The 24088-nt window shown below is 39.9% G+C and overlaps 1 protein-coding gene across 3 annotated transcripts in view; it reads left to right on the top strand.

Moving 5' to 3' along the window:
• Nucleotides 1–24088, top strand: part of MCTP2 (multiple C2 and transmembrane domain containing 2) — a 102972-nt gene that overhangs the window by 64522 nt on the left and 14362 nt on the right. For all 3 annotated transcript variants that reach the window (XM_057378211.1, XM_057378209.1, XM_057378210.1), the window contains 2 exons: nt 15380–15502; nt 18316–18357. In XM_057378211.1, the coding sequence (XP_057234194.1) occupies nt 15380–15502; nt 18316–18357 (165 nt within the window). The remainder of the gene's footprint in view (nt 1–15379; nt 15503–18315; nt 18358–24088) is intronic.

The raw sequence follows: 24088 nt of genomic DNA, 5'->3' as shown, positions 1-24088 counted from the left end.
CCTGATCTGATGTTTATGAAGAGCAAACCCTCTTTGTGGTCTGGCTGGGCTTTGCTATATTGTGTTGCACTTCAGCCGTTTGATTTATGAAGCCCTTTTTTAAAAATGTTTTTGTGGTTTTTGTTTTTTGTTAATATATGACGTCTTGTGTCTTTCCAAGTCCTGAARTTTTGCGGAATATTATTGTTGATCTTATGCTATTTTGTACATTTTTCTGTTCATTTTTGCACCCATTGCATTTGTTTTGCTTTGTTCAGCCCAGTAAAATAATACTCTTTGCCTGTTGCTGGATTTATTTGTATATTTAACATTGCTGAACTCCTGTATCTCAAGCCTGGCTAGCAGACTCTGTGTTCTGCCAACTGTGAGAGCAATCACACATTAGCATTTAATTATAATTTTTTTTTTTTTTTAACTTTGACTATTATCAAACTGTTTTACAAAAGGTGAAATTCTCTATCCAGGAAGGCAGCATTGGTTCCTGTACTCCCAACAAAACTACAAAGCTTGCATTATGTCAAAGGTGAATTTAGCTCATGATTTTTACTGCTGTCTTGCAAACCTCCATTGTCATTTTMGGAATTTGCCACAAAAAATGTGGACAAGGCTGGTGTACCCATCACCTCAAGGCTGGCTTTTCTCTCGTGCTGTATTTCTTTTTGCATTCTTAAATTCTTTAGAGGAACTTCAGATTAAAATTCCTGGGCTCCTTCWGAATTTTTGATTGTTACCACAAGATTCTGACTTTAAATTCTTCCAAATTGAATCGTAGCTTGAAAACTGAGAGAAATTCATTTGTAACCATTTGCTGTCTTGTTTGATCCCAAAGAGATGATTTTCCGTGTCAGGATCCAGTAACTTTCATTTTCCCAATTTGCCTGTCGCTTTTTCTGAAAGTTCACTTTATTCATAGACTAGAAATCACATAAACAAAGATGAAATTAGTATTCTAAGTTGAATGAACGTTGCATCTGTGTGAGACTCATTAAACAGGAGTGCGAGACAGAAGCTACTTACCCACCACTATTGGAAATACCAGAATTTGAGAAGCTTATTTGTAAAATTCCCAAAGTTGGCATGGATATAGACAGTGCAAGCTGTATGGAAAAAACATACGGCTCAGCCCAAACAAACAAACAAAAAAAGGCAGGAAACCCATGGTGTGCAGGATGAAAAAGGTACATACTAGGAAGCAAAAATGCCATTAAAATTAAAAATTCTTTTACTTAGTGTGCTCTTTTTTCCCTTCAGAGCCACAGGTGCATTGATTTTCTTTCAGTCAGCATCTGCTTGTGTTTGTCTCTTTATTCACATTACTTTGACCTGGCACCTCTTAGAAAGTACTTTAAAGCATTCACTTTTACAGGAAAATTTTAGACATTGACTATTATCTCCCATGGCATTGGTGGAACAACCCTATCAGTATTTTCTGTCTGTTTTTTATTTTTCTTTTAATTTAGAAAGGTAGTTTTTTTTGTTGGTTTTTTTTTTTTTAAACACAGATGGAAGCTTAGAACAACACTGCATTCTCTTGAAACACAGAGGAAGTTTCTATTTTTCAAAAATGAGGAAATTAAGTAGAGACCTGTGTGTAGGTGGTTTAAATCACTGTAACTCGATTAACTTGGGCAAACCTGTGTTATTTAACATCAGTTGAAAATCTCCATCCCCGTTTTGGGCAAAAATCCTGTGTGAATAGAATTAYCAGGTTTTCTGAGAGGAGCAAAAGCCTGTAGATGGCGATGGACCCTCAGGAATGAGCCAGCTCTGGCATTCAGGCTTTTGTCAGATTTTTCTGGCAGGTTTTCTTTCTCTTGCTTGAACTATTTTATTTTTAATTTAATTCACCCTTTCTCTCAGTTCTAATGTACCACTAGTTGCAGAAATCGTGACAACTGGAAGAAATTTCCTATTTGAAGGTAATGMAACATTTTGGTTTTATGATGGAGACAGATACACCTTGAGGGATTTCTCTTARGATGTTCTGCTTGTTGGGCTTCTTTTTCTTTTTTTATTTTAAATAAGAGAGTTGGATCCTTTACAAGATCTGAAATAAAAAGAGATAAGTAGAGAAGCTGCAGAGCAAAAACAATTTTTTTTAAAGCCTGTTCTCATTTAGCTTTACTTTTCTTTATTAGCMACTAAGATGTGCTTTAACTTAGAGGTAATTCTTAAGTAAGCAGAAAGTTCTTGGGTTGTTTGAGGATAGCAGCAATACTAAAAATACCTTAAATCAGGATATGTCCCTTCAATTTTTTTTTTTTTTTTGTTAAATATTCAATTGGAAATAAACCTGGAACAATGGGATGACTGCAAAATCCCAGAAACCTGATTAAAAAAAAATTTTTTTACAATTAATTACGAACAAATTTGACTGCTTCCACAGTAGATGGTTGCACTGCTGCCTATAACATCGATAGAGTTTTGATCTCTTCCCCCACAACTTCATGAAAATTAAATCTGCTATTCTTAATTGTGGCATCCACACTGTAGTCAAGCTTAGCTGGTTTGTTTTGGTGTTTTTCTGTGTTTTTGTTGTCTTTTTTTTAAAGGTAGTGCTGTGATTTTGAGAAGTGTTGATAAATATGTAAAACATGTAGTGTTTTGTTCTGGTCTAATATGCTGATTTATTTTACCTTTAGCACTGCCCATGTAAAGTCAGCATGTTTACTGAGAGATGAGTGTCAAAGGTGAGCAAAAGTCTTCACTAAAACAGCCTTTAGCTACTCTGCTAGCTCAGGTTCAGAACTTTCTCCTTTTTTTTTTTTTTGGGAGAACTCGCTGTCTTCTGTACTTTCCTTCAGCTTTCATCTTTTAATGGAAGAGAAGAGCAGCACATCTCTGTATCAAAGCCAATTGTCAGCTTTCATTAGGTGCATTCTATTGTTTGTTCAGATTAGAAATAACTGCATTACACTTTGACTTTGAAGGCTTGCTTGTTTTTAAATATACTGGCTATATGTGACCTTTTTGTCATTTGTGGTGCACTTGGCTTGGCAAATTTGAGATCCCCATTTCAACAGCAGCCAAATCCTTTTGTAGCACAGGCACTTCACAAAAAGGCCCCTTTTGTAGGTCCAGAAAGGTAAAACAAAATCCTGCTGCTAATGAAAAAAAATTAATAGGCTCATCTTGGTATTTTTAGCCATAACTGTACCTCAAATGCTTTGCAGGGGTGGGGAGAGCCCCCAGTGCTCAGGGAGACTGCAGCACCCATTTTTTAGCAGTGGGTGGGAATCCAGTCAGCTGCTTTTATCCTCCCATTAKTCACTGGCCATATGAGATGTGGCCTCTGTCAGAACATGATGGCAAGAAAGTCTAATTCCATTAAAAAATTGCAGCAAGCAAATTTTCTTAAAATGTTTAGAATATTAAATGGGAAATGCATAATTGATACAGCGATATTAGCTTTTTTTTTTTTTTTTTTTTTTAGAATATTAAATGGGAAATGCATAATTGATACAGCGATATTAGCTTTTATTTTTTTTTTTTAACTGAACATGCCCATCAGGAATGAGATGATGACTTGTTCCAGCAGTTAAGAAAACTTCCCCAGATACTTCCATGTACACATTTGGGAAAATTATTTGCAATGATATATTTCAATTTCCTTAATAAACTAGACCGGTCTTCCTAATTCCCTTTCCCTTAAGTCCCTCTGCAGGGGTTAAGAAATGAAGTATTTTTGAAATTATTATCAGATAACTGTTTCTATGAATAAAAAAAAAACTAATCTAAGCATTTTTTTTAAATAGATTTATATTCCAAAGCTGGGAAATAAACAGTGGCAGTAGAAAGGAAATATGAGATTAATAAAAATGAAGACGTTTTGCAGAGCTACTCTGGATGGTTTTAATCTTGTTTTGTTTCTTTTTCTTCTTGTTTTTTTTCTCCTTATTCTGGGAAGCAGTACTTCTGCAGCAGCATGCAGTTGCAATCAAGGCAATTCCTGCTTGCTTTTTTTTTTTTTTTTTTTTTTTTGTTGTTTTTTTTGAGGGTTGTATGAATGCTGGCTTTAGTGCCCACTGAATCCTGCCTCTGATACCTGTGGTAGAACACACGGCGTGGCCGTGAGATCAAATGCTCCGGTTAAAAAGCCTTGGGGAAGCATTTATGTGTCTGAGGTCTGATCTATTGTCTGCGAGGTCGGAGAGTGTTAATGCACTCTGCAAAGATTAGACTCCCTCTCTAATTGCTCCAACACTTCCTTAAAGGATTTAAACAGTCGGGAAAGGTGATGCTCTGTGTCAATTTTTGTCTTCTGACAGCTGGTGAAGTTTATCTGTCTTTCCATGGAGAGCACTAGATCATGCAAAACCGAGCGGTGGCCAAAGCTCAGACCCTGAATTAGGACTGAATGCTGCTCTTTGCAACTCATTTCAGCTTTTTAATACTTTATAAAGCCTGGGGCCAGGRTTGCTTTTACATTCCCTGCTGCTTACTTTTGGTGAGCAGAGTTCCTGAAGTCCCATGGAAAGTTTGACTCCTGGATTTAAAGAAAAGTCACCTAACTCCTGAATGTGATGAAAAGTCACTCTTTTAATTCAGAAATTAGTGATATCTCACTCCATCGACACACATCCACAGCTTGTTTGTCCCAGGGCAGTGCCACACCTCAGCTACTGTGGGGCACTCTTGCTATTCACTTCCCAATTTCCCTCTCCATCACTAAGCCTGATTAGGATTTGAGTTCTCTCAGTTCRTAAAGCCTGAAAAGTGTGCAAAAATTTACTCAGAAATTTGATGAAGCTGAAAGTTTTTTCTGTTTCTGAACCAGAATGACCATGCCGACAAGTTCCTGACCCCTGCCACTGTTTTTTTTTTTTGAAGCAAAATAGAAATTTGTCCAGTGGATCAGAACAACTTAAAAAAAGCAGATTATTATTATTATTATTATTATTATTATTATTATTATTATTATTATTATTATTAGGCAGTTTGGATATTTGAAATAGCTGATAATAATGAAATAGTTTGTTTGTAAAGGATGCTGCTTTTGCGTGGAAAGTAATTTAAGGGCAAGGGATGTAAAAAAAGGTAAAAATTACTGAGAAAGGAGGAGCACAGCTCCATCCCGGGAGAATTTGGGAGATTTAATATTTCTGTAACAAGGCTGTGGTGTCCTGACATTCACAGCAGGGTAACATTACTGTAATAAGAGTGCAATTTGACCCATCTTTTTAAAAATGCCCRTTGCTGTTTCACAGACAGATGTGTGTCCTGTTTCACTGCAGCTCACACGACATGACAGGTCCTGCCAACCAGAGAGCCATCCTGTAGCTGTTTTTTCTGGTGGATCTGGAGCTTTTCAGTTTGGTGGTGTCTGTGTTTTTGCTAGTCTTGCAGCATCTAAATGTGTTGGTGTATCGAATCCATTTCACACATAAATGTATAAATATGACCTATATAAATATACATATATTCAATGCCTCTCTTCTAGACTCTGAGCAGATGACTAATACAGCTGTTCAAAGGAGAAAAGGATTTTTTCTTTCTTTCTTTTTCTTTTTTTTTTTAAAGCCCTCTTGGCTCTGAATCGGAAATTGAGGAGCAGAATTCATCAAGTGTATTCTGATCATTCTCACATGGGTAGTTCCTCCTTCCCTTYCTGCATAGCATGTTCCTTTGCACTGTTGCTATATTACATGAAATGTTTCATCTGTATATAAAAATTAAAAATTCAAACAAAAATCTGGCCCACATGAAGAACAGGCCCTTTGGGCATATGGTTCATTATGCATATTCGTTTAATTACTAAAACACTTGGGATGTCTCTACTGCCCTTGCTTTCAACTTGTAAAGTTGGATCTGTTCTGCAGCGCAGAATATGTTGAACAGGCATGTGTCATAAAGGACTTCAGTTTTCTCCTACTTCAAACTCTATATAATGTTCTTGGCTGAATCGTTAGAATTTACTGATTATTAGTTCAATCCACTGCATCAAAACAGCATTTCGGGGTCTCTTTTCCTCTTAACACCTTCTCTAACCCCAAAAAAGCAAGTTTTACAGTGGTTCAGAGTTGTGTTTAGTATCACAGTAATGTGAGACTCAGGATTTAGATTTCAGGCACATTCCCACAAAGCACCTAAAGCTGCATGTTGAAGCTGTATAACTTTTATTAGCTAGGAAGGGATTGCTGTGATAGTGTGACTTTAATTGATTTTCAGGGCAAACAGGTGGTGATGGTTTAGGCATCCCCCAGTCTCCTGCCATTCCTAATTTGGARTTGCACATATAATAGCTTTATTAAAATAAACAATCTTCTTGCTTTCGTTTTACCTGAACAGCTGCCTGAAATTGCAGGAGTCTTGCATTTTTTTTTTTTTTTAAAGATTATTCTGTGTTTTGTAAAGCAAGATGCTACAGGTCTGCTAGTGGAAAATCTCTATTACATAGTCATGCTGTCAATTTATAGGGGTGGTTTTTTTTTTTTTCTTTTTTTTTGTGTGTCACTGCTGTTAGCTTACAATGGTAAAATATCCAGGGTGTAATTACAGAGAGACTCAGTCAGCTTCATGCATTTGCTCTGTAAYGCACCAATTTTGTCACCCTGCAGATCAGGAACCTGCTTGAAATTTTTGAAATGTTGTATAATCACCCTGCTCCTGCTGTCCTGGGTGTGTGTGAGGTGTGGGGAGGGCTGGGGTTTGATTACAAATTCCATCTCTTTACTTTGGGAAATCCATCCCAGGCAGATGAAGAAACCTTCTGGGCTCTGTGCTGGGGAATCCCAGGTACAGTTTAAGGACAGAGAATAATCTGGAATTCTTTGCCTGAAAGGATATAATCTTGCTTCTTTGTATGTGCTTTAGAGGTGTTTTGAGATTTCTGGGTTTGTGATCTTGGTTTATTGCTATGGTGGTTTGGAGTTTTTTAATTTTTRTTTTTTGTTCTTTTGCTCTATTTCAATCTGGAAACTGAAATTTTTTTTAGGACTAGAGGTTTTGTAAAAGAGGGTGCCAGGCAGTTTTGCACTAATAGTATTACAATCATCTATTTCTCATTTAACTGGGTTTATTGCCAGGTTCTACAAAGCTGGTTTTTGATTTTTGTTTTTCCCCCTGTGCCATAGCTGGAGGTGCYAGGGAAGTATCCTCATGTGTGATTCTCACTGAACACTGAGCTAAGTCTAATTTCAGATGTTTGCTTTATCAGAGAGCCCTTTTTTCCTTTACTCCTTCAGCTCTAATTTACACTATGAATGTGAAGGAGGAGTCATTAAAGTGGTTTAAACATATCATTTAAGACTCCCATTTGTTACCAGTGGGAGCCCAATTGAGATCCCAAATTTAAGAGCACTTCCACCAACGCTCCTTCCACTGCTGTACAATTACGTCACCATCTGTCCCTGGCTGCTAATGTTTCTCAAAATGTTACCAAATACATCTCCAAATAAGCAGACATTTATCAGCTCAGCTAATGATCGTTCTTTTCATGACCCTTTTAARGTGTTCACCTTATCCAGAATAAATAAAATTTGCCTACATTTTTGCCTTCTTTTAAATAGCACAGATTTTTTTTCTGGTGCTTTTTGGAAGAATTAGCTGCTATAAGATCAGGCTTTTAACTTGCATAATGCCTGTCTTCCCTGCWAATAGATTATAACTTGGTATATGAGAATAATTCTGAAGCTGTGACCCTTCTGATAAACAAACCAAAACACTCAAGTTAAAAATGACCATTTAATTTATCTATGATATGAAACAACAGGTTTTCTTTTTCTTGCATGTCACTCCCTCTTTGTTTTGGGATCTTTTTCAGTTACCTTGGTCTGTGATAGTTACCCCTTCAGAAATAACATGCAGATTTATTCCCTTGGCCAGTCCCCAGAGGATTACCCCAAAACACAGAAAACTGTTGTAATATTTTTTCCTCCTTTTTTTTTTTTTCAATTCTAATTTTAAACTTTATTGCTTGAGGGTCTTGACTGTATTTTACTTGGCACGGGAAACGTAAAATACGTTAGATAAAAGCATGAGGGAAAAATTAGACCAGTCAGCATGTTGGCAAACAGCTATTCCTTCAGTGTCTGCCGCCTAAAAGGATTTGAAATCTTTTACTCTAAAACTGTTGTACGTACATAAATATAGAGCCCAAAACTCGTGTTGTAGCTGATTTTGTTTTAACCTCTCTTGAGCTTGGGGATAAAGCAGCAGCCACAAGAAAATTGGACAGAGGCACCCATGAGATTCGTGGGCGTTGGCTTTGGGGGTGAAATGCTCGAGTTTTAGAGGATGAAGGTGACACCCCCAGACATTCTCATTCATGACAAAAAATGAATTATCATCCACGCTGACCAACGAGCCAGGTAGCTGTCAAGTAGCTGGAAAACAGTGTAGAAATGTTAATTTAGACATAGACTTAATAGGTGATAAGTTCAGTGAAATAAACTTGGCCCGAGTGCCTCCTCCCTGACCTCCTCATTACAGAAATATGTCTAAGGATCTTATTTCCACTCTTCTAGGCAGGGTAACCTCATTAATGTAACAAAAAATGATCAGAATAAAGCAAAACCGTCACTTTTTAATTAGTCTAGTTTTTATTTTGTTGCAATCACTTTCTGATTCCAGGCGTTGTTACGAGTAAGCGATAAATCCATTGCACATGTTAATGACAACAGTAACTCAGGCTCGGAGTGGGGACATTTTGTAAGTGTTTGCAGTCTTGAGTGCAGCATCCCAACCTTCCCTGATGGAGTTTCCGACGGCAGTGTCCCAAGAGGATGGTGGAGAACAGATTGCAATATTGTCAGCTCTTCTGATTTCTCTGCGACTTTTGCAGAACATGCTTCTTCTTAAAGCACCATTTCTTAAGAGTCCTGTGATTGCACATGAATCACAGCTTTCATTTAAAACACAAATGAGTCTCTACTTCCTACCAGCAGCAAAGAAAATGAGATCCCCCTGAAGAGTCTAAATCAGGCAATGACAAAAAAGGCCCTAACACATATTGGCTTAAACAGTAAGAGGTTTTTTTCGCATGTTTTTGAGGCTATTTTTGTTGGTTTCACATCCCTTTTTTTATTTTTTATTTTTTTTTTGGGAGTGGGGAACATTGTTTTTTCTTTGATTCTTTTGCTTTGGATGGTTTGGTGAAGTTGTGACCATGCTGACCAGCGCTCCCATCCTCCACAGGCTTTATTCTGTTACTCCCTTTTCTTGTGGTGTAAATTGTCAAGGCACAATRTGGTTATCTCCCAACAAGCTGGGGACGCCCCCTTCCACCTCCAGCTCCTCCTGGGCCACTCACTCAGCAAGGAAGAGATGGGATGTGGATGTGGCAGCAGCATGTGGCATTGCAGCTGTGACATTCAGAGTGTGCAAAAAACTCAGCTGGGCAAACGTGGCCATGGTGTTTGTTACCCAAAGCATTGGCTGAGGAAAAAGCAAACATTAGGTAGATGTATGTGGTGACAAATTGTACAAATATTCTTTATTTGTACTTCTCACTTCTTGCAGTCACACGTTAGGCAGGCTGAGGTTTTTGGGGCATGATTTGACTCATTGGTTTGGTTTTTGGGATGTTTGAGTGGTTTTTTTTTGCATCTCTGTTTTTAGATTCCGGTTGTGTTTAGGCTTGCTTCAAAGAGCTTTTYGCCTTGTGGTGCACCCTTAAAAAATCAGTAAGTTGTACGCTAGTGTGTGGAGCARTGCAGAGATAATTTGTGATGTGGCATAAATATTTAAAGCCCCCTATTCTCCAGGTCATTTTTGATTTTGGTCGTTGCCGTTGGACGCAGCTCACGTTCCACGTTGAGATGCGCCGCCTTCTTCTGCCGGAGACACGAAAAACAAATCGAATCTAAAGTAAATAGGTTTCTTCTGCCAATGCTGGTTTATTTAAGTATAATTTCTCTTCCTGCCACGTTCTCCATTGTTGCATTGCAATGAGGGAGTGACTCTGCTCGCACCTGGCCCTCCTTGAGCTGCATTTCAGTGCCTGTGAAGTGCAGTAAGAGCCCACTCAGAGGTGAGGGAGCATCAGGTGGGTGTGGGCAGGACAATATCCATCAGGAAAACTCTGGAATGCATCTTTGGAAGAGGATTTTCAGTGGAAAATACATCCTACACAGTTTCCTCAAGCTTTTTTTTTTGCCATGCCTTGAAATGGGGCTGTATTAAGCCAATTTCTGCTCTTTTTAATGGTTTCTTTTTTTTTTTTTTAATATTCTCACTAGCCAGCCCAAGAGTTGCTGCACTCCCATCAGGCTGGGCACTCCCCAGGCACCCTGATTTCTGTCCGTGGGGGCTCAGCCCTGCTGTGTTCCTGCACCCACGTTGCTCCTGTCTGGAGGAGATCTCTGTGTGCACAGCTGTATGGGCACATATGCACAAATGTGTGTGAGTGTGTTCCCTCTCTGCTCTTGTACTCTCCTTTTCTAAGGGCAGGAATAAGTATCTGTCAGAAATAATTTGTTCTCCACAGGCTTATTGCCTCCAAGGGAATTGAGTGCCCTTTTGGGGAGCCAGTATCTTATGTTATTGGATAATGTCCTGTATTTTGTTTGGAGCAGAGAGACTGAAAGCTTAAAAACCCCCAAAACCAGGGAATTTATCCCTGAATAGTTATTCTCAGAAATTTCTCCTTTTCTTACAGAGTTCATTTGTGTGTACTGGCAACTTGAAACTGTGTAGCCCAGAGATAAATTAAAAATACAGAATTCCTCTTCCCTGTAAATGCAGGGAAGCACGTATTTCAAAATTTGATTTTGTTCAAAACCAAACTTGGACATAGCCAGCAGTATCAGCTCAAGATTTTCTCCTGCCTTCAGGAATTGAATAGTGTGTTTATAAATCCCAAGGAAACTTTTGATGAAGCTGTTGGAAGTTTAGAATTCAGTTAAATTGTGGGTTTTGAAACTTGTAGTTTCAAACAATATTTTTCACAGCTCTGCTGATGAGGCATTTCATTAGCACTGGAGCCTGCCCTGGCTGAGAAAATAACTTTTTACCATAGGTTCCTCTCATGCATTTAATCTCCTTTCACTTTTATTTCTTCCATCTGATGGAATGTATCGCTCTCCTCCCATCACTGTTGTTGTGCAGGAGTTATTCTGTCACACAACTCAGCATCTCTCACTTCTCCACAAAGAGTGGAGCCTGTTTTTTTTCCACTTAGAAAAATTGTAATTGCCGTGTAGAARAATCACACCAAAAATCCCATCTTATGCTAAGTTCCTAAAGCTCTTAAAACTATTCTATCCCATGACTGTGGGTTTGCTGGTGACAAATGTTTTATGGGCATATTTTAGTAGACACCCGTCTAAAATCTGGTCTTAATAGTCAGATCCTAAATTGGAACCAGAGCGGCAGAAAAACCCGATTTGAAAYGTGTTTCTAAGGGTTTGTTTTTACTTTCAGTTGAGGCTGCCTTCTCTCATCTTTTGTACTGCTGTCAAAAGGGCCACTCTCATGGTTGTTCAAACTCCATGCTTCTTGACAGGAACAGTTGGACCCCTCTTCAATGATTTTCAGATGAAACGGCTTCCAAACCTCCAGAGCTTTAACTTGTAGTTATTAGGCCCTTTGAAATAGCAACACATTAATCAGCTGAAATCAAGTGGTCCTTTCTCCAAGGCTGTGATATTGCTGTTGTCTTTTAGGTAGAGTTCTAGTCTAAATATTAGTTTCAAGAGCTCTGGTGTTTTGTTTTTTTTTTCTTTCCCTCTAGATAGGTCTATCCCATTTCTGTTTCTATTCTGATCATTGTTTCAGAATTAAGCTGTGAATTAAAGTGCTCGCTTCTGTAATAGGCTTTTATCCTCTCAAATTGCATTAAGAGGAGTGCCGCAGAAAACTCGCTAACACTTTTTAACTTCTTAGTTTAGAAATTGGCTGCTGTGCTTTTAACTTCTCCCATGCACAGTGTGGAGCCCAGCAGAAAAAAATAYCAATGATGTAATGGATTGTGTCTGACAGAAGTTGGTCTAACAACAGTGTGAAATGTTGGAAGAAGAARTGGTTTGTTGAAACTGGATCATTTGAAACAGGGTTTTGGTTTTTGTCCCTCACTTCTGCTGTGTTGGTGAAAGTGATCCGAACCCATTAATGGATTCCCTTACTGGTTTATGGGTTAGGCAAAAGGCAGACTGGGGATGACACAAAATCAAGAAGATACTGTTCCTTGCATTAGCCATTATTWACATCAGCAGCTGAAGCATTTTCGCAAAAAGATATTGATAAGAAAGTAATTTAGGGAGCATAATTCAGGACCTTCTCCCAGGCATGAAGTGTCACTGAGGAGAGAGTAAAAACATKCACGGTTGAGGAGTTGGTCATTTGTGGAGTGGGTATCAGTGTCACAGGACTGCTGGTCTGTGCTCAATGTCAGGGATATTGATAAATCAGGACATGGGCCTGCTTGGGATCAGATCTGCTGTGAAAACTGATGCTGCAGACCTACCCAAAAGGCTCTTAGAGTGCAGAAATATTTCCATTCACTTCATAAACACACTCTGAACTTTTAATATGTACTGTATGTTCGCAGCAATCATTTCCCGTACCTCCGAGGCGAAATAATTTCTGAATAGCTAAATCAATTTGTCTTGTGTCTGTGTCGTGTCACAGTAATGAAAGTTCCCTGTACTGTGGCAGTAGCAGCAGAGCCACTCTTGTTAAGGAGAAGTGGGAGCTCTCTCAAAGCTTCACTGGGTGATAACTCAGCAGCTGATTAACCAGTCAGCATCAGGAAGGGAGAGACAGCGTGCCTCAGCTACCCTTTGAGCCTGCAGTGCCRTTCTGTAATTAAACTGGAAGTTTTATTTGAGGTCTGCAACTTAATAGCACACAAAATGTACTGTAAGATCTAAAATCACCAAGGTCTCGGTTCCCTAGCTGCCTGCACGACCTGTGATTGCGAGGTTGTGTTGCACTTGCAGCCGAGCAGAGCGATGTTCACATGGGAGGGTGACAAATGCACTGAAATTGGGTCAAGYCCTGTGATTGAGTGAATGAAGAGAGGTTCTTCAAGAGCTTCATTGACTCCTCGGAGGACTTTGCCTGGCTGGCTGCTGCTGGGGTCGTTTTGCTGCATTGAGAAAAGGCTGAGTTTGCCCCCAGCCCAGGGAGGTGGTGTAAATTCAGCCCCTCCCACGGCCTGAAGCAAAGGTTTTGCATTAATACCTGGAAGTAGTTATTTCCATGAAAGGAATTTTCATAAGGATCAGATGTGGATTTATATCTATGTGTCTGTTTTTATCTGTGTGTACCTGAGAAAAATACCTGTGGAGATATGTACAATAACAGGTCCTTGTTCAGTGTGACATTTAGGGTAGCACAGAAGCTGGTATCACCTTCACTTTGTCTTAAAAGACAAGCATATGTTCAYCCAAGGGAGTTGGAATACCTTCAGAGGAATTTTTTCAGGTTAAAACTTTCCGTTTATGGGAGACTTTTAGCTGGTAATATCACAATCTTTTAATATTTTATTAGCTAAAGTTATGCAAGGCTCCTGTAAGACAAATCAAGTACCAGTTCTTGGCGTGGATTCATGTGTTTCTGTTGCCTTGCTTACACACAAAATGTGGCTGTGTGAATCATTATCACTTCTAATTTTTAGTATGTTGAAAAACAGGATCAAAAAAGGAAAAAAAAAAATCAAAACCAAATTGTCTTCCACATTCCTGTGCTGCAAATCAATAGCATGGGGATATATTGCCTGGATGTGAGCCCAATTTATAAATGAATATATCTCAAAGATTGCTTTACTGGCCGACAAACGCCARGAACAGGATGACAACCCTAATTCCTTGCATAGCAACAGCTAACACAAAATCAGGTACAGTCTGGAAAATGCAAGTGCTGTCTGGGCAAGGTTATGGACCAAGTTATTGTTTCTTGGTTTATGTTTGGCCCATGGTAGGTATTAAGTGGCCATTTGTCTGATGTCAGACAAGCCTTTTTGTTTAGAAAGTTACAACAGCTGTGGTTTTGTGGGGGTGTAAATTCTCACACTGCTGAATGCAGTGGGAAGTGGTTCTTTGGTACAGTGTGGTTACACTTTCAGGTCCGTAACACAAAATACTTTGCTGTAAATATCCCATTCTACCACTGCCAGCATTGTTTTTTTCTGCAGTATCTGGCAGGCCAAGGATGAGGAGAGGTAGAGATTTCGCTTCCTCATCACCCATAGAGTTTTCCCTTTGTTGTTGTTTGAGGTACTTTTACTGGATCTGACTCATTTTCACTTACCTGTKTTATTCTAAAAACGTGATTGTTGTTTCTGATCAAACCAGCTTCTTTTGGGGGAAGAAAAACCAGAAAAATGTGTTTGTGCCTTGTCTTTGAAGGAGWTGGCTTAAAATAGCTTCAAGTTGCTACCAGCATTAGGCAGCTCTTCTGGAAACACTATGTATGAGTAGAAAAGGAAATGGGATCACAACATACATTTTATGGCAGTTGTGGATTTAGTTTATTAACTTTGCATTGCCAACCCCTCCAAGTCTGCAGTCTGTTCAGTTATTGTTGGTACTTGTCAGATAGGATTGCAGTTTGCCTTGATACCGTTTGGTTGGTTTTTTTCTTGGTTTTTTTTTTTTTTTTTTTTTTTTTTTTTTTTTTTTTTTTTTTTTTTTTTTTTTTTTTTTTTTTTAATCCTATGTGCTTTTTAAATTCCCATCATGTTATTCTGTGTTTTGCTATTCCAGTTTGCAAGATAGAAATTCAGGATTTGGCACCTGGGCTTGCTATTAGTGGGGTTTGTGAGACACTASGAACTCACACTGCTTTAAAGCAAAGAGACTCTAAACAAGCAGTGAAATCAGAATATGCTGTGCTGAAAAATGGCAAGAATATGAGCATGGAGGTTAGGCTGACTGGATCCCTTTCCAAAATAATGCATCATGTGCCACCTAGAGCCTTGCATCCTGCAAGGTGCCAGGCCTTTCTCTGTGCTGCTGTGCCAAGAATATGGGTGGATTAATGATGAAGATGCATTTGCTGATTGTCCCCCGTGGGGAGACAAGGGAGCTCCGTGGTTCCTGTGGCACAAGAGGAAAATGCTCTTCTCCAACCTGGGAAGGACCCCCTGGCAATTAGAGTTTAATGAAATGGAGCAGGGTTACCTCTCTGAGTGCATCTGTTGTTCACCAGCACTAAGGAYAAAAAACTTTCAGGCTCGGGGGTCCCAGGAAGGAGTGAATAAATCCTTGGGCTGACCTCATGTATATGGCCTTGTCCTTCTCCAGGTACAGGGGAGGAGAAAAACCACCAAGCAGAAGCCTAATGAACTCACAGGGAACAGAGAAAGTGGATTCCTTTGCCAAAATAATAACCTGAATGAGGTTAGCAGAGATTCAGGGCCGAATGTAGAGTGATAATGACTGCCAGCCTTTCTCACAGGTTTTTCTCTTGGAACTCTTGTGTGTTTTGTTTCTCCCAGGTATTTGTGGTCACCGTCTGGACCGTGGAGCTGTACATGGTGCCCCTGGCTTTGCTGGTGCTCTTTGCATACAATTTCTCCCTCATCACAACWGGGAAGGTCAACAATGCCCAGGATGCCCAGGCAAGTAGAGTGGCAGTGACATTTCTGGCAGCCCCCGTTCRCCCCCGAGCGAAGCATCACGCGTTTTAATGGCATTAACTGGCTGTGTAAACAGCACTTCTGTTTCAAAGTTACTGAAAAGAAACCTCAACCCTCTCAATTTTCATTATTCAATTAGAGCAATAAACCATACAGAGCAGTAGGAGAAGAAGATGAGTGTGTAGGAGGGGGATTTCATTTACTAAATAACTACAAATGTTTGAAAGTTGAATTAAGCAACAAGTTCCTAAAAGCCATGCCCCTCCTGCTTTTACACTTTGTAACACGCTGATGATTCATGTTTCACAGAAGAGGAAAGCCAATAGATTCCAAAAGAAAATGTAATTCTTTTAAACCTTATTCTCTGATCTAAGGTTTTAAGAAGCTTTTATTCCTCCTTCCCACCCCCAGCTCTTAAAAGACATTTTTTTTCCCCCCAGAAATGTAACCTTTGGTTTTTAACTTGGGAGACCAAAAGGTTTAAATACAGAAATAATCACGAAATGTTATGGTGTTGCTGTTGGGGTATGAAATGATGCTGTTTGATGTTGACCACTGTCTTTACTGCCATAACAATGGTAATTACAGCTAGAAAGGAGAGTAAATTCATGAATGTCCATCATATTCTCTTTCCAAAAGTGAAATAAATGTAGTAGTGAAGTGGAAGTCAAAGGATAGATTCCTTCTAACTTTTGGTAAAAAGATGATTGATACTGGTAGCCATGAAGAATACCTTTACCTCAATGAGTCGATTTTATATAAAAACATAATATCCGAGAATTTAAAARGTCAATAGCTGGTTTATTAGTTTCAGTGAGAAAAGTTGCTCCTAGTTCAGTTTTCATCAAAGTGGAAAGATTCTTAGAAAACAGGGGAAATTGCATTACCCAGACCAGGGGAGGCTTAATTTGAAAACATGGTAAAAGAAATGCTTTTCTCCAGTTTCAGCCAAGTCCAGAATAATTCAGAAAGATACTGTGTTGTCTTCAGTGACTACTTGATTTCATCGAGAAAAGAACAACTCCCCATGTGGGAGAATCCCAGGCAAACAGATGTTTTTGTTTTTTAATACAAAAGGCAGTAAAAATATAACAATAATAACTTACCCAGAAAAAAATACCCAGASAATGCCTTCCAGCCCCTTGCCTCATCCTGTGGTGAGTTTGTTCCATGTCCAGGTGAGGACAATCTCACACAAGACAGAAAAATTGAGCAGAACATCATTTAGGTGGACACTGCAAAAAGGTTGTTTCTAAAAATACAGTTAATTGTGGTAATACTAAAGAAATGTCCATCAGGAATTTGGCTTTTTTTTCCTGTCACACATTCCGTAAAGCAGTGCCATGCCATGAAATTCAGGGGTGCATTTTGCATAAGCAAAATCCCACATCTGCCAAAGTGCTTTGCAGGATTGGGATCATATGGAACAAGTAGTCAAAGTGCCTTTAATATTACCTGATTCCTTTTTTATGTGTGTCTATGATTCTAACCATCTGTAGGTCAAAAATAGACAATCAGGTGCTAGCCCCAGTCACATCTGTCCTGCAGATGAGAAAAGGTTTTCTTCAAAATGCCAATGCTTTTTACAAAGTCATTTATTTATTTTTTGCTTCTTCAGGCCTTGGCTGGATATTCACTGCCTTTGGTTTTTGTGTGCCAGCACACACATTTTGTGTATACAGAGGAATGCAARCAAGAGTCTTTGCAAAAGTGAACCTCAAATTCTCTCTGATTTCTGTGCTAAAAAAATGTGAATAACAGTATTAACCTTGTACTCCTGATCCACTTGCCAGGAGGCTAAATTTGTGAATATTGGTAAAATGTTTTATGATTTACAGATGGGGAGGTTCTATAGAAATTTAAACCATRATCAGTGTTAATTCAGCTGCTCAGGGTATTCCAGGGAGCCAAAGAATAAATCTGGGTATCTGAACTCCCAGCACCTTTTACATCCTAGATGCAACTGCTTTTCAGGAAAAAAAAAAATTAAAAAAATCCCAAAACAGAAACACCCAACCCCCCAAGAAACCCTAAATCCAAAACATCTTTTTATTGTGATTCTTCACATTCTTCGCATGTTTGCTGTATTTAAACTTGTAGGACACAGCTTCACATGTAGCTATTAAATAACCAAGAAGAAACTTGGAGGACCCTGTTAAAGGCTCACTTTATTAAATACCTGAACTGAAAGTCAAGTGCTCCTAATTCCAAGCTTCAGCCAAGCCCTTTGTTWCCTGTCCTACCTGTCAGCACAGAAATTAAAGGGAGGAAATAATGCTGCATAGAAATCGGACTGTGATTCTATGTGAGATTGATTATGTTCATGCTAATGTGTTTTCTAAAGCCTAATGTTTCAGTAATGGCCCTAAAGGGAGGGAGCAGGCATTGTGGCAGTGGGGATGGAACAAGTTGGGTACCRAGTCCTCAGCCTTGACATAGCAGTTGGTTCATTTGCAAGGCTGAGAACAAAGCTGTTTACAGATAGTGAAAGTTGGCAATGGATTTGAAAGCCTGTTGCCTTCAGATTACTGGACACAGCCACTGATGCTTTATTTAGACTTAAAATTGGGATTGGTATTATGGGCTTTGTTCAGAATATCATAAAAAAAMTTAGGTCCTTGGATATGAAACACTGTTTGGGAAGCAGAAAGTGGTGGGGTTTTTTAATGACTTTCGATAGAAGTGGGAGAAAATTGTGTAGTGAGATGTTGTGGGAGTATCATAAGCTTTTTGAACGTTGCCTGTCACTGAAAAATAAGTGTTGTGTTTTGTAATGTGGACATCTGCTTCYGCAGGAGCTTATGGGCTTGGATGAAGATGAGGATGAAGATGATAAGGTAAGCACACATCTCATGATTGTGTCAGCTGGAATCAGAGGGAAGGTGGGAGAACACAAACAAATCTTCTCTCCATAAATCTTCAGCTGTTACCTGCATTAACTGGGAGAGCTTTATCAGCAGTTTGCTCTTGGCAGGTTTGCAGGCAGGAAGGGGTTGGTTTGGGTGACATCCCGCAGTGGAGGGACCTGTGTGACACCTGAGCAGCCCCAGATGTGCTGCTGATGGATGTGCACCCACAGGGGTGTGGGGGGCTGGAGGAAGGGCAGAGATGGACATAAGAATGGACAATCCCCCCTCACGGCCCTTCTGAGTGCTGGGTGRCATTCTGTGCTAATGGCTTTCCCCAAATGGTTTGGCATTTCCACTTTGGTAGGCCAGGATTGGTGTGATTTGTGGAGGGCTGGGTAGAATTTTCTCAGCATTTCTTTCAGAGCCTGGGAAAAAAAAAAACCCCACAACATTTTAGTTCAGCGGCTGAAATGTGGAAAGAATTGGAATTGGCAAGGCCTGTTTTTTATTTTATTGGAACATACTTACTCATTCTTCTCACTGTGAAAAATTCATTGGATTTTTTTCCAAGTTTATCAAACCACAGTGACAAATGATAAAAGGATTAGAGGGCATGACATATGAAGAAAGATTAAGAGAACTTAATGTATACAGCTTGAGAAAACATAAGTAAGTGAAGGAGGATCTGATAATCTATAAATACTTTAAAGCTAAAAGGTGAGGAATTATTTAACGAGCAACAGCATGCAAAGGAACATTAGCTGTTAGGAAGAAAATGTTCATGAKGGGATGTGAAACTTTCAAATTGCATACTAAGTTAATAAGACTCTTCTTGAATATTCTATGTTTTAAAAGTGTTACAGTGGAATTGTTGATCATTAARAAGTAAATCAATACCAGAGCTAGCAAGTGCACCTTAACTCTTCTCAGTCACAGACCCTGGGATTGAAGCTCAGCAGACTTAATTGATGGGAATAGTTATTTAAATTTAACTTTCTTTTCTGTGGTGATTATATTTTAATGAGCAACCAGAAATCCTCCAGTTRTAAAGCAGAGTTTAGGCAATCCGGCTGAATTACAGGTTTCTTGCAACACACAATAGTTGTTTAAATGTTCTCATTTATAATTTGCTCTTTGCATCATAAAATACGTCAGCTGAATGGACCAATATCTGGATTTCATCAGAAGTTGCTAAACAAAAGTTGCATCATTTTGAAAGGGATACTGTGTATCTCTGAAAGTCAAGAATTTCTGTTTAGTGGGTACCTGGTTCTAGACACCTGTGAATACTGACCCTCTGCATATTATTTGTGTGATGCCTAAAGGTGTAACTTAYTCACTGGAACAATCCCAACTTTTTCTCTATTTCAGTATTCCTCATTTTCCCTTGCAAAGGCTCAGGTGGAAAAGAGAAATCAGAATTTATTAAATAGGCATCAAATCCTCTGTTTCCTGTGCTGTGCAATGGATTCCTTGCTGCARTGTTAAAACACTCCAGGTTACATGTACCCTGCACTTAACTCCAGTGWCTTTGGTTCTTTCTATAAATACGACTGGGCCACTTAAATATGGATTTAATGACTTTGGGTTTTTGCCTCCCCCCAAACAGCTTCCCTGTCATCCACTTYCTTGGTTTATTTTAACAAAGTGTGCATGTTTGGGCAAACTCCTGAGAGTCGGTGTTGAGCTGTTGATGGTTTGTCCCTGCACTTCTGTACTGGGAGCTGTCCCCATCTCTGTTTCACACACACTCAGTGACTYTGACATGCAGAGCTGGTAGCACTGGCTAAAGCCTCTCTCGGCAGCCTTTCTCATGAAGATAACGCTTTACATCCCAGCATTTCAGAAATAATTCATAATTCATTTTAATTGTTACCGGTCTGTGGAATTCCCACGCAGATTTGCCAGAAGAGACATTTGCCAGCCCCTCCATTTGTCCCATGTTAAATTCTGTGCAGAATTGCCTCAATTTCTTTSTTGTGCCCTTCGTGTACCCCTGTGCAGCAGTAATGGGCCACGTTTGCACTCCCAGGACTTGCATCTTTGAGTACATTAGGTTATTCTGAGTCACTTTTCCAAGTCTGAGGGTGGCCAGTGCTCTCCGGGGAGTGTAAGAAAAATGTAATTTTATGACACTATCTCATGGCAATGTCAACATTTAAACAGACAACTCTACTTTAAAAAGAAGTCTGTGTATTTTTTTTTTCCCCTCCCTAATACAAGAGCTCCCAGAGTTGAAATCTGCTCGTTGGGTTGTGGTGTACGAGGTCAGTGTTTCTGTTTCCTGTCATCCTGCTGTATCAAAATACTCGCACACAGAGCCCTTCTGGGTTCTGCTGCCTGTTAGACATAACAGACCGTGCTTCTGGGAATTGTAACACACCCTCCAAGAGATGAACTGTTTACAAATTATAAATACACAGACACTTAGTTCAAAAACCCCAGAGCAGATTAACTCCCTCCACCTAGACTATCTGTCTTCGATGACAGCGCTTAATTGCCGTYTCCCCCGTCCGTGCCCTCCCCACACACCAGCGTGGAGGGCTGTAAAAGACACCAGTGCTCTGTCCCCTTGGCACCAGCTCTTCTGTGAATAAATGCCTGCTAGGATTTGTGCTGTCTTGGACACCGAGTTCAGGCTCTGTCCTGTCAGCTCTGGGGTCTGTCAGGCGCAGYGAGGATTGTTTTAAAATTGCGTCACCGAAGCATCTTTTGTAAGAAGGTACAGACAAGTTGCATGCAATTCAGTTGAAGTTGTCTGATTGTTATCAGTCCTGTTTATTTTGATTTTTTTTTTCTTTTGTTTCTGCCAATGACTGTGGAGTTTCAAGAGCAGATAGGTAGCCTGTGGAAGAGTGTGTCATAGCACCTGACTGGAAACAGTCTTGGAGTCTTCTCCASTGTCTGAATAAAAGCTGGCATCTCCTCCACAACAGATCAAACTGAAGTTACTACTGTTTTTAAGTCTGGTAACTGATAAAAAAGAAAAATCAGAGACAATATTAAATCAACAGCAATTCATTTCTGGTTTTTTTTTTTGGTTTTTTGGGGCTTTTTTGAGAGTTTCTATCCTGTGGTGTGCCAGTATAGCCTTCCTTGGCTAGTGCAATGTAACAGGGAAGGATCAAATGATACTGTGGCTTTAAGCCAAGTTATTTGGCAACTTCCAAGAAATGTTTAGGATCGCATGTATGGGAAAAAAAAACAGAAGTGGAAAAAAATCACCAAAGAATAAAAATTCAGTGTCGCTAATGTAGGAAATTCTCTGTCAAAAATAGGTACCAAAKATATACAAAGTTTTTTGAGCACAATTCAAAAGGACTCCAGCCGAACAAATTAAAGTCAAATCCATCCAGTAGCAAACAGCTGACATTTTCCATTTGAGTTAGATTCAGCATGTGGAAACCTTCCGTATGGATCTTATTTGTACGGGTGGATTAYGATGAAAATTGCATTAATTTTCTCCGCAGTAAAGGTCAGTAATTGAAACATGAACCAAGAGTCTATTGTGTAAGATGCTRTATCCCCATACTTAGGAAAGGTCATTCTAGACAATATCATCTCATTGTTTTCTTCCCTGGAAGTATAAATAATTTCATTAGTTTTTCTTTTTCTCTTCAATACAACAATTGCAATATGATATTTCAACATCCCCCATTAAGATTGCTGAAGAGAAATGATGGTAAGGACTTGAAAATGCCCCATGATAGACAGGGTGTGTTCTGAGTGACATGGATCATCCACGTCCTCCTCAAAATTATGGCCAAGTTTGTGTTACGAGAAGACTCAGAACCAGTGCTTGCTTTGGTTGTGCTTTGCTCTTTTTCTGGGAGCCTCCTGTGTGMAAGAAAATGGAAGTTAAATGTTCTGATTTTATGTCTGACTTGCACTGCAGCGTTGTCTAGGACTGCCCTTATCCATGGGCATCCCATAAATTGGCACAGTCCCTAYATCAGTGTCTTCAGCCCCCCATTTGTAAGCTTAGGGGTGATGGGGGAGAGGAGTTGAAAGGAGTGACTTGCAGAACATTTCTAGATATCCTGGGCACTGTGCTATGACTCCTCACACAAAGAAACTTTAGCAGCCATGTGGCACTCCAAAATTCTCCCTCTTAGGGAGAATTACCTRCCTGGATATAGGTAAGCCAACACCGAAACTTCTCTAAAGAAACTTTCTCTGAAACTTCTCTGGGGAAATATTAAGTAGCACCAGGCAGGTCATGGGACTGAGCACATGAACCTCGGGGAGTTCTTGTCCCTTAAAAATTCCAATTATTTAAAATGTTGTTAAATTTTATTTTGGATTGGCCACATATATGAATAGATCTCTCTCTCTCCTGTACCCCAAATTGCTAAAGATCATTACCTAGATTATAGATGATGATCCAGTAGTTKCAGTCTAATCATGGTGTGATTGCTCATAAGTCTCACGTATTTCCAGGGGAAAGCACTTATTTTGACAAAMCTTGTTTTCCTTCCTCTTCCTTTTTCTAAATCAGAGATGACTGATGATTCATGTCCATTCTGGATTGATTCTTGTTGCTTCTTGCACTCATGCTCCTCACCTGAATTGTGTTTTAGTCTTGTGTGACTGCAGATATTTCTTGGAAACTTTTGGCAGTTCCAGTGGATTTTGGGTAACTTTAYGTGTCTGTGAGAACGTGAGCAAGTACAGAAAATGCTTCTTAACCCCCCCGCATTTCATGCCTGTGCATAGAGAAAGCAACAGAATTATGACCTAGGGATTTTCACAGAAGATTTTTCTTGGGTTTGGCTTTGGAGACTTGGCTGCTCCCCTGTGCACAGATGAAATCCATCTAACGTAGGCAAAGTGTAGGCATGGCTGACCAAGGCCTGGAGTGGTCATCTCCTGCCCCTCAGGCAGTGTTTTCCAGCCTCAGCTGTAGGATGATGTGCTGTTGCTTCCCAAATGTGTCCTTTAAAGACCGACGCCGCTCTCCTTCGTACCAGTCTGAAGTGATTCTATTGGCTCTGGTGGAATTATTCCAGATTTCACACCTTTTTAACTGAGAGCATAAATTGACCTGTATGTGTTGCATTTCCTCTGTTTGGTAATTATTCCGRGAGCGCTCAGATTCGCTGAATTTCCGCAGGCAGGCACGTTTGCGGCGTGGTGTTAATAAACAAAGCCAGCCTGCCACGCGCAGTTTCGGGGCTRCACGAGGGGGATGCTCAGAGCTTGGCAGCCGTCCCCTGTGGGTGCCCATCCTCCTGAAGTGCTGAGGAGCTCTCCTGCACCCTCAGCAGCTCTGCAGGGCAGGGCAGGGACTCGGCAGGGCATATTTCTGTGCTCTCCTCCGCCACCTTTGGCTCGCACCGAAGGTAGGAGCCAGTTCAAGGTTGCTGTGGTGACTGTTTCCAGAGTCTGCCTGGAATTCGTTTTAGCTACCAAGAGACTGTCTGTCACTCTGTGGCTACCACCTCCCACAAGAGCTTCGTTCTGCTGCTAGACTGGAGCTGCTGGTGGAGTGTTGCTGCAGACAATAGAGGCCAGTGGTCTGCTGTTCATACCCAATAAAGTCCTTTTGATTTCAGAAGTTCTTCATGGATGGGGGTTTTGGCCCTGAGATGTTGTTTGGCACAGGTTTTGCTGGACACCGGTAAGGTCKGAGTTTTGTAGTCTAGCAAAGAGCAAGTTGCATATTAAATCCAATTTTGGCGAACTCTGCTTTTCTCTAAATAACTACAGCATGTTGTTT

Source organism: Malurus melanocephalus, unplaced genomic scaffold (genome assembly GCF_030028575.1).
Source record: "Malurus melanocephalus ecotype Western Australia unplaced genomic scaffold, MMel_1.1 scaffold_347, whole genome shotgun sequence".
Classification (NCBI taxonomy): Eukaryota; Metazoa; Chordata; class Aves; order Passeriformes; family Maluridae; genus Malurus; species Malurus melanocephalus.
The sequence above is the reverse complement of the archived record's forward strand: the minus strand, read 5'-3'. Positions and strand labels throughout refer to the sequence as shown.